Source organism: Nicotiana sylvestris, chromosome 8 (genome assembly GCF_000393655.2).
Source record: "Nicotiana sylvestris chromosome 8, ASM39365v2, whole genome shotgun sequence".
NCBI lineage: Eukaryota > Viridiplantae > Streptophyta > Magnoliopsida > Solanales > Solanaceae > Nicotiana > Nicotiana sylvestris.
The window spans coordinates 51,589,179-51,600,488 of record NC_091064.1 but is presented as its reverse complement, the minus strand read 5'-3'; the positions used below and the strand labels follow the sequence as shown (position 1 = coordinate 51,600,488).

Below are 11,310 nucleotides of genomic sequence, written 5' to 3'. Positions count from 1 at the left end.
GCCAAAACAAGGTGTTGAACAACATAGGCAACAACATAAAGAATGTGGCCCATACACAAAACAAAATGATGAGCAAAGTGAAAATAATTGAGAAAAAGATGGAGCAGACATCGTCTCACCATGACAGACTAATCAAAGCCTTGGAACTAAGATTGGCAAATTTACAATATGAGATTTGTCCACCAGGAACTTCACTTTTCCAGTTCTTCCAACAACAACAAAAGGAGACGATTTCCATCAAAGAACTAATTCAACTTCTGAGAAATGACCACTTTTAGCAAAAAAAAACCCTAGTTTTCCCCTCAAAACCTACCTTCTTCCCTATGTCTCCACAAGTATATTCCCCACCTAAATAAGACTACACCTTTTCTACTTTCCCATCCACCTCACAAAATCTAATATCTTTCACCCAACCCTTAAAAGAATAACATGATTTTGATATCGCAAAAATGGTTTGGGAAAGGAAAGATTCCCTTGCAGTACAGAAACAAACCAATAAAAGGCGAGAGCACGGAGAAAGTTCAAAAGGGTCCAACCCTAAAAATTTGATGATTTTTGACCAAAAGGCTGCAGACCTCTATGTCTCCCAGCCAAGATACATATCAGAAGAATATACTCCATGGTCGGAATCTCTGAATTCATCAGACGATGAAAAAATGCAAGATAGCTCTCAATCAAGCAATGAATCCACCACGAACTCTTCCGAAGACGACAATCCCCCAATATTTGTAAACCAGCAAAGAGACCCAGAAGTATGTGAAGTAGATGAGGAACAAGAAGGCATGACAGATGAGCCAATCCCTGAAAGAAGATATGAGCCCACAACGTCAAAACCAGTTGGAACTAGCTTTCACACTTTCACCTTAGATGATGTCAAGGTTTCAAAATGGCCTCAAAAGATCCAAGACTTCTATACTTGGATGGTGACCAAAATTTGGTGAAACGAGAAAAGTATATCATCCTCAGAACTCACTTCACGTTTCTTAGGAATCCTTAGAGATTGGTGGAACTCGCTTGGAATTCAAGACAAAAATACTTTTCTTACTTCCCAAGATTTTGCCTTCAACATCAGGATCTTACATGAAGTTTTCTGCGGAGATACTGGCCAATGACCGGAGAAAATGCGAAGACAACTCTTCGAGATGAAGTGTGTGTCATTCGACAGAAATGACATTGACAGGCATTTTCAAAAAATGACTAATATATACTTTGAAATCGGAGGAGACATCAATCTGAAGCAAGCCGTTGTCTCTTCCCTTCCAAAGTTGTTGGCAAGCCGAACCATGACCATCACTGAAGAAAAGTTTCAGTCCATAACATTCCCACAAATTGGTTACATCAGGCAAGCTATTTTCGTCGCATTGGATGACATTTGTACAAAGCGCTCAGCCCTAAAGCAAATTATCCAGCACAATCCAGCACTTGACAAAGCAAGCCGTAAATCTGATCTAATCACCGGATCAGGATGTTCATGCCACACATCCAGGAAAAGGAGAGAATTCAGGAGGTTCAGATGGCCAAGAATTCCAGACGGGAAATCAAGGTCCAAGAGACTCACAAAATATTTCTGACGCAGAAGGCCAGAAAATTTTCACAAGAAGAACAGATGCTTTATTTGCCATAAGATTGGACATTTTGCAAAAAAATTGTCCCCAATCAAGAAGATCTATCAAACTCCTTGTAGAGATTGAAGATTACACTAGCATACATCTTGGAAAAGTGGAGGACCTTGAATCCATATTCTTTGTGGATGATGAACCAAATGAAGAAACTTTATTCTCTCTGATATCTATGAAGATCAAGGCAATGATCAATACCAAATTACAAAACCAGTGATCGAAGCCCAAGAGGAGATCAATGCTCTCGCAGCCGTTCCACAAGTAGAACTCAAAGTCTATTCATCCAAATGGGATAAACCAACTTGAGTTATTGCTTTCATCGACACCGGAGCTTCTTCTTCACTCATAAATCCTGTTGTCTCCCTGAAGATCAATGGGCGCCGCATTTTAAGGATTTCAACACTGCATCAAATGCAATCTTCACCACAACTGTCGTTACAAAGCACCCAGTCACAATTGAGTTCTTTCCAAGATTGAAGTAAATAACCAAGATGCTAGGATCTGATGTACCAAGAAAGGATCTAATTATTGGGTTTGACATTTACAGACAACTTATAGATCAACTCCATATCAAGGCTAACAGGATAGCTTTTATAAAGAGGTTCAGACCTTATTCTGAGATTCTGAGGCTATTCCAAATCATCGACGACGAACAAATCAATGAGATTGAACATAATCTCATGGAACATTCCTGTGCTGAATCCCACAAGGATTTCATGAAGAAAGGGAAACACCCGTTATGGAAAAACGAAAAGTTTTTTTATCAAGCTCCCTTTCAAGAAGAATGAAAATATCAATCCAACAAAAGCCAGCCATTCAGGGATGAATCCAGACCATCTTCAGCTTGCAAAGAAAGAATGTGAAGAACTTTTGGAATTTGATCTGATAAAGCCATCAGATTCACAATGGGCATGCGAAGCATTTTATGTCAACAAAAGAGCTTAACAGACAAGAGGAAAACTCAGGTTAGTCATCAACTACCAGCCACTTAACCATTTTCTCCAAGATGATAAGTTTCCTATACCAAATAAACTCACCCTTTTCTCTCACTTAGCCAAGGCCAAATATTTTTCCAAGTTTGATTTAAAATTCAGATTTTGGCAATTGGGAATCCAACCTGAAGAAAGACCCAAAACAGGATTTTGCATCCCCGATCATCATTTCCAATGGAAAGTCTTGCTCTTCGTGTTAAAAATTGCACCCTCTTTGTTCCAAAAGGCCACGATAAAATCTTCCAACCCATCCTTCATACCTCTTTGTTTTACATTGATGACATCCTATTATTTAGTGACACATTAGATGAACATGTCAACTTGCTTTGTCAATTTGAGGCATTGGTAACATAGTACGGGATCATGATTTTTGCAAAAAAGATGGTTCTTTCTCAAAAGGAGATCAATTTTCTTGGAATGCATTTTATCCAAGGTGAATACAGTCCAGGACCACATATATGTCAAGAATTACTCAAATTTTCGGATACCAACCTCACAACAAAGCAGATCCAACTATTTTAGGGCATAGTAAATAATGTGAGAGATTTCATCCCCAATATATCTACATACTTTTCTCTACTCACAAAGATGCTCAAGAAAAATGCTCCACTATGGGGAAAAAACAAGACGTAGCAGTCAAGGAAATAAATGGGATTTCTAAAAATGTCAAGTCCCTATATATCCCTTCAGATGGAAAGAAGATATTGCAAACTGATGCCTGCATTGAATATTGGAGTGTTGTTCTATTTGAAGAAAAAGATGGCTAGAGGATAATATGCGAATACGCCAGTGGAAAGTTCAAAGATGCCGAGCAACATTATCACTCCACTTTCAAGGAAATTCTTGCAGTAAAGAATGGAATCAAAAAATTTAATTTCTTCCTTATTCATGCAGAATATCTAATAGAGATAGATATGAAGGCCTTCCCAAAGATTATTAAGCTAAATGCAAAAATTATTCCCAATCCGCAGATTCTCAGGTGGGCTCAATAGTTCTCTCCATACAAGTCTCAAGTCAAGCACCTGAAAGGAAAAGATAATATTCTTGCAGATTTTCTGTCTCGACCAGAAGAATTCTCAAAAAGATTTTCCCTATCAAAACTAAAGACAAAGAAAAATCTAATTAGCCACATCTTCATGCTTTCAAGTATACTAGGAACAAGTTCATCGAAGCCAACAGACCATCTACCGGAGTTGTTCAACCTCATGGGTCCCTTTGATCCGTCAATTATTATGGAAAGAAGAACGTATTATGACATCCAAGTTTTTCTGGCAACATGGAGGATCCATTCTCAAGCCATATTGGGTCAATCCAGAATATCCGTTCTGCCATATATTCATAGCTCAAGCTAAGGATTTTCCACAAGAACTATTATGGTTATTCTGGTACCTATGCCATCAGTATTATATTTTCATGGAATTCAAATGCAACGTCTTCAAGGATTTTGATAACATTGCACTAGCTTTTAAAGTATTTTTACTATGGTTCAAGCCTAGAAGATATTGGATGAAATGTTTCAGCGATTCCTACGTAGCAAAGATATTCATGTTCCATAGGCCAGTGAATATCATTAATGGAAAAGTCCAGGCACAAACAGAGGCATCATTTTGGTGGAAATTTCCCGTGTCCATTTTATCAAAGGAGGAAGAATATAGCGAAGCACAAAGAATCCTTTTCCACCAAAATAGGTGCATCCCGGGAGAGATATGGCCAAAAGATTACGCAAGCTGGAATTATACCAACACTCATCCTCACTAGGAAAGAGTCCGGGAAGAAGCAAAAAAATATCAAACCCCATACGAAGTTATCCGAGAAAAGATCACTCATGACATTTCCAGATTAAAGTTGCGGATTACATCTATCAATCCAAAGGAGAAAGAACATAGTGGAGAAGGACCGTCAAGTTCCAAGCATTACTACACCAGGTCTTTGAAAAGATGCCTAGAAGACAACCCTAGAATTAATGAAGGATAATTATCTAAATCCCTGCTAATCCCACCATAATCCTGCATTACCTACCAAAAAACCCTAAAAATATCCTACCCATGCCAAGACAAATTCCCACATCTTTCCATACTATCCGGGCCCCACTTCCACTTGCTTTCACATGCTTCCACATGCCTTTACATGCTTCGTCACATGAAACACAATACTTTCACATGGCGTCACATGATCCCTCATACTTTCACATACTACACCATGTATATTTCATCCATTTCACATGTTTTCAGGTGTTTTTAGTGGTTTTGCCTAAAGTCCTTCACATGCCAAGAAGAACCCACATGTAGATAAGTTTGTCATGTAATATAGGTTTATTTTATTATGCAAGTTTGTCTTGTAATAACCTCCTAGTCCTATATAAAGGAGGCCTTGTAGTAGTTGGAAGATCATCTTGTAAACCTTTGTAAATCTTTTGTGATATATTACATATGAGTGCTTTCTAAATTTCCCTTTTGTTCTTTCTTTCGAATGGATGGAAAGGCCGGTCCATGTATGAAAATATAGTAAGAATACTCTTTGAAAGTTAGCTTATTATAGTACAAAAGTTTTCCGAGTTATAAACAGCTAACGTTGGTTATAGTATAAGAGTTTTCTGAGTTGTGTAGCTTGGCAAACTGTCCCTTTATGGGTTGTTGAAGTCAACCTCTTTGTAGGAAAACTTTTGCGACTATTAACAAATTAACTGTTTGTGTAGCTTGGCAAGCCGTCCCTTATGGGTTATTGAAATTGAATTTCTTGATTCCATTATTAATGCAAGAATTTCCTTGAGAGTGGAGTGATAATGTTGCTCGGCATCTTTGAACTTTCCACTGGCGTATCCGCATATTTTCCTCTTGCCATCTTTTTTTTTCAAATAAAACAACACTCCAATATTCAATGCCGGCATCAGTTTGCAATATCTTCTTTCCATATGAAGGGATATAGAGGGACTTGACATTTTTAGAAATCTCTTTTATTTCCTTGACTGCTTCGTCTTGTTTCTTCCCCATAGTGGAGAATTTTTCTTGAGCATCTGTGTGAGTGGAGAAATGTATGTAGAGATATTTGGGATGAAATCTCTCATATAATTTACTATGCCCAAGAATTGTTGGATCTGCTTTGTTGTGAGGTTGGTATCCGAAAATTTGAGTAATTCTCGACAAATGATTCAACCCAAATATACAACAGATACATACCCTGAACCTGATGGAGAGTTCTTTTGGAATATACAAAGCATCATGGAAGAACACGACTAGTGTCAAAATTTTGACAAAGAAGGAAAAAGGACTCAGTGGTTCAAATGCCCCTTTACGGGACACTGCCTTTGGGATCTTGATTGGGGACAATATTTTGCAAAATGTCCAATATTATGGCAAATAAAGCATCTGTTGTTCTTGTGAAAATTTCCTGGCGTTCTGCGTCTGAAATATTTTGTGCGTCTCTTGGACCTTGATTTCCTGTCTGGAATCCAGATAATTTTTGAATTTATCTGGATCATCTTTGGGAAGGCCTTCATATTCATCTATATTAGAAATTCTGTATGGATAAGGAAGAAATTGAATTTCTTGATTCCATTCTTTACTGCAAGAATTTCCTTGAAAGTGGAGTGATTATGTTGCTCGGCATCTTTAAACTTTCCACTGGCGTATCCGCATATTTTCCTCTGGCCATTTTTTCTTCAAATAGAACAACACTCCAATATTCATGGCTGACATCAGTTTGCAGTATCATTTTTCCATTTGAAGGTATGTAGAGAGACTTGACATTTTTAGATATATTTTTCTGACTGCCTCATCCTGTTTCTCTCCCCATGATGGAGCATTTTTCTTGAGCATTTCTGTGATCGGTGAAATGTATGTAGAGATATTTGGGATGAAATCTCTTACATAATTTACTATCCCCAAGAACTGTTGGATCTGCTTTGTTGTGAAGTTGGTATCTGGAAATTTGAGTAATTCTTGACATATATGTTGTCCTATACTGTATTCACCTTGGACAAAATGCATTCCGAGAAAATTGATCTCCTTTTGAACAAGAACCATCTTTTTTGCAGAAAGCATGATCCCGTACTGTGTTACCAATGCCTCAAATTGACGAAGCAAGTTGATATGTTCCTCCAATGTATCACTGAATTTTCCTCTTGTCTGTTCATCTCTTTTGTTGACATAAAAAGCTTCGCATGCCTATTGTGAATCTTATGGCTCTATTAGATCAATTTCCAAAAAAATTTCACATTCTTTCTTTGCAAGCTGAAGATGGTCTGGATTCATCCCTCAATGGCTAGCTTTTGTTGGATTGATATTTTCATTCTTCTTGAAAGGGAGCTTGATAAAAAACTCTTCGTTTTTTCATAACGGATGTTTCCCTTTCTTCATGAAATATTTGTGGGATTCAACACATGAATGTTCAATGAGATTTTGCTCAATCTCTTTGATTTGTTCGTCGTCGGTGATTTGGAATAGCCTTGGAATCTCAGAATAAGGTCTGAACTGCTTTTTAAAAGCTATCCCGTTAGTCTTAATCTGGAGTTGATCTCTAAGTTGTCTGTAAATGTCGAATCCAATAATAAGATCCTTTCCTGGTACATCAGATCCTAGCAGCTTGGTTTTGTACTTCAACCCTGGAAAGCACTAAATTGTGATTGGGTGCTTTGTAATGACAGTTGTGGTCAAGATTGCATTTGATGCAGTGCTAAAATCCTTAAAATGTGGTACCCATTGATCTTCAGGGAGAACAACAAGATTTATAAGTGAAGAAGCAGCTCCGTTGTCGATGTAAGCAATAATTCGAGTTGGTTTATCCCATTTCGATGAATAGACTTTGAGTTCTACTTGAGGAACAACTACGAGAGCGTTGATCTCCTCTCAGGCTTCGATCACTGGTTCTGAAATTTGGTATTGATCATTGCCTTGATCTTCAAAGATATCAAGAGAGAATAAAGCTTCTTCATTAGGTTCATCATCCAAAGAGAATATGGATTGAAGGTACTCCTCTTTTCCATAATGTATGCCAGTGTAATATTAAATATCTTCAAGGAGTTTGACAGATCTTCTTGATTGGGGACAATTTTTTGCAAAATGTCCAATCTTATGCCAAATAAAGCATCTATTCTTCTTGTGAAAATTTTTTGGCCTTCTGCGTCTGAAATATTTTGTGCGTCTCTTGGATCTTGATTTCCTGTCTAGAATTCTTGGCCATCTAAACCTCCTGAATTCTCTCCTTCGCCTGGATGTGTGGTAGGAACATCCTGATCTGGTGATTACATCAAATTTGCGGCATGCCTTGTCAAGCGCTGGATTATACTGGATAATTTGCTTTAGGGCTGAGCGCTTTGTACAAATGTCATCCAATGCAACAAAAATAGTTTGCCTGATGTAAACAATTTGTGGGATTGTTATAGACTGAAACTTTTCTTCAATGATGGTCGTGGTTCGGCTTGCCAACAACTTTGGAAGGGAAGAGACAAAGGCTTTCTTTAGATTGATGTCTCCTCCGATTTCAAAGTATATCTTCGCCATTTTTTTGAAAATGCTTGTCAATGTCATTTCTGTCGAATGACACACACTTCATCTTGAAGAGTTGTCTTCACATTTTCTCCTGTATTTGGCCAGTATCTCCGCAAAAAACTTCTTGTTTTTTATTCAATCCGCTAGGCAAACGCCTAGGGTTAGTTTTATTTATAACAAGATAAAAGACAAAATACAATGTCATGATAACCTACGAAATAAAAGAAATAAAGTTTGAATTTAACAAATAACCTATTATCAAAATTGAGTGTTGCAATCAACATTGATATCACATTAATGCTATTAAACTTTGTAATACAAGTCTGCATCGAAGAATGTGCTTGTGAAAGGCTTTTACAGCGCACAATGCAACGTCCTTCTATTAAAAATTCCCAGTTGTTTGTATCAATTCCAGCTTTTTTCGACACTTGTTTTCTCTTTTGTTTCAAACACGCATGATGTAATTTGTTTCCCCTCATTTGACCTAACTAGTTCCTCGCATGCTCTTCTCGATTTACTCTTGGCGTGTAATTCTATTTGGGACTGCCGAGCCTCCCTGTTCGATCACGCCCCAGCTGCCAGCATTCGGTCGTCAATATCGAATAAAGATGGACAGTAGAAAGCATGCATGTCATCTGGTTCTGTGCGTGATCTGCAGCTTCTGTCCTTGCTGCGCTCCTTTTGATTCCTTGAGCTGATCAATGGAGACAACTTTGTGCTGGTTAATCCAGAAGAATGTGAGCTCGATTTACTCTTGGCGTGCAATTCCATTTGGGACTGCCGAGCCTCCCTGTTCGATCACACCCCAGCTTCCAGCATCCGTTCGTTAATATCGCATAAAGATGGATAGTAGAAAGCGTGAATGTCATCTGGTTCTGTGCATGATCTGCAACTTCTGTCCTTGCTGCGCTCCTTTTGATTCCTTGAGCTGATCAATGGAGACAACTTTGTGCTGGGTAATCCAGAAGCACGTGAGCTCCATATACAACTGAAGCATAAAGAATTATATCCCATAGTACCATCATCCGAGAGTATTGCATTCTTTTATGTATCCTAGATAACTTTCCATGTGTATTACACCTTTCCATGTTATTCCTTTGCTCAACAGCCTTTGTTGTCTGCCATGCCTTCCACATTAAACCATGTGTGCATATTAAAAGATTTTTAAGAATCAGTTGATTCCACAATGCACCGTTAGAAAAATTCTTAAAAATACATGCTCAGCTTATTTCCCATGCTATTGCATTACTTCCCTTTGATGTGAGATATATTGTGAAAGTGCGTAAGCCCATCTTTAATGTCTTCCCAGTGGATTGACTGCAAAGCATTCCTACCACCATTTCAGATTCTATTATAAGATTAGGCTTTATCTTCGATGAAATACCTGCAAAAAAGTGAACAAAGTTAGTCGAAAAATTTTCTATCCAAACTCTCCTCCTGAATGATTCGAGTGTGATAACAAAATGAATCCTCTTTTCCTCCTAATTCCTTGCAACTTTCACTCTTATGTAAGGACATTGCATCTTATCTTCGTTAATAATCCTCCTTCCTTTTGAGTCCAGATCCCAGAAACCATGGCATTCCGTATTTCCTTCATTGAGGGCGTAATTGGCAAGATGGTCTGCTAATGTATTTCCTTCTCTAAAAATGTGTGTGACCTTGATGGTATTTTGTTCCTTCAGTCTTAAAATCTCCTCTACATGTTCAGTAATATACCATGGAGGCTTCCATGATTCCTCTATAATGTTCTTTAATAGCATAGAATCTGTCTGCAGCCATATCCGGCAATAATTAAGATTTTTGCACATATTCAATGCCTCCACAATAGCTACCGCTTCTGATTCATTGTTGGTTCCTTCAGAAATCTCCCTTCCTTCTACATTTATCAAATCACCTGCCACATCCCTTATGCAGTAACCAATTGAACTCCTCCCTGGGTTTCCTCTACATGCTCCATTCGTATTCACTTTGATCCATCCTCTTGAAGGAAATTCCCATAACACTTTATCTTATTTCAGTCGAGGTGTGTATTGCTCCATCATTGTCAGTAGGTCTAGCCACTTGTGAGGCACATGTAGTCCTAGCTTTTTCAGTTTGACCAGCAATTGCAAAGTAGATGACACCTGGTAAATAACTCTGCTCACTAACACTGCTTTTCCATATTTCAAACTGTTTCTTCTCTTCTAAAGTTCCCATACAATGCATGCAGGTAAAGCTTGTAACACTGGCTTCAATCTAGGCACTACTGGTGTTGTCCAACACTTTGTAATTGCTTGATGTAAAGACAACCCATCTAATACGATTCCTGCTCTCCTCAGGAAATATCTCCAAACACTTCTAGCTGCATTTGATTTGAAGAACATATGTACTAAAGACTCCTCCTTAGGATCAACACAACACCAACATTTAGATGGCATGAAGTATACTATTTTACGCAAGAATTCATCAAGTGGCAGTTTTGCTTTCCACACCTTCCACAGGAAGAAATATATCTTGAAAGGTAAACCTTTCACCCATATCATCTTGTAAGCTAATTTTGGGTTGGCTCTTCTTCGCAGGTAATCCCATGCAGATTTTACTGTAAAATGTCCCCTTGTTTCAAGCATCCAGAAAGGAGTATCTAACTGTGAACTTTCAGTTGGTGGTCTAATATTCTGCACAATGTGGTTTGCCAGATCTTCAGGTAAGCTCTCAAAAATTTTATCCACATTCCACATACCATTTTCAGCCAGATCGTTGACATTATGAATATCCTCATCGATACCAAACTCTGTAGGCACCTGAAAATATAAGGCTCCCATCTCAGTCCAATTATCGAACCAGAATTGAGCTGATCCCACTCTCAGTTTCCAGTAGATTTGATGCTCAATCAAATCCCTACATTCTAGCATTTTTCTTTACACACGGGATCCACATTTACAAGGTACAATTACTGCATTTAATTTCTTGCAGTACTTTTGACAAATAAATGCACTCCACAAAGTGGGCTTAGTCCTAAAATTCCACCACAATTTGCAGAAAAGTGCCTTCGATACGTCATGCAGGGACCTGAAGCCTATGCCTCCCTCGTCAAAAGGCATACACAGGTTAGTCCAAGACGCCCAATGTCTAGTGCTACCTCCGACATTGTTTCTCCAGAAAAACTTGGCAAAAATGCTATGTAATTTGTTGATCACATAATTTGGAGGATTAACTACTGACAACATATGAATT

The 11,310-nt window shown here is 38.2% G+C and overlaps 1 protein-coding gene across 1 annotated transcript; it reads right to left on the bottom strand.

The window, feature by feature from the left end:
• Positions 1 to 9,317: 9,317 nt before the first annotated feature.
• Positions 9,318 to 10,988, bottom strand: LOC138875021 (uncharacterized). Its single transcript, XM_070153827.1, has 4 exons — positions 10,433 to 10,988; positions 10,170 to 10,280; positions 9,614 to 9,991; positions 9,318 to 9,481 (listed from the first exon to the last, which is right to left on the bottom strand). The coding sequence occupies exons 1-4, from the start codon at positions 10,986 to 10,988 to the stop codon at positions 9,318 to 9,320; spliced, it is 1,209 nt and encodes a 402-aa protein (XP_070009928.1).
• Positions 10,989 to 11,310: the final 322 nt, after the last annotated feature.

Excerpts from the sequence above, each read along its gene's own strand:
- LOC138875021 (XM_070153827.1), bottom strand. The coding sequence starts at position 10,988 with ATGCTAGAATGTAGGGATTTGATTGAGCATCAAATCTACTGGAAACTG. Across the intron at positions 9,992-10,169 it reads TGAAAAAGCTAGGACTACAT|GTGATTTGATAAATGTAGAA; the intron begins GTGCCTCACAAG and ends GGGATGTGGCAG. Across the intron at positions 9,482-9,613 it reads TAACGAAGATAAGATGCAAT|GTATTTCATCGAAGATAAAG; the intron begins GTCCTTACATAA and ends ACTTTTTTGCAG.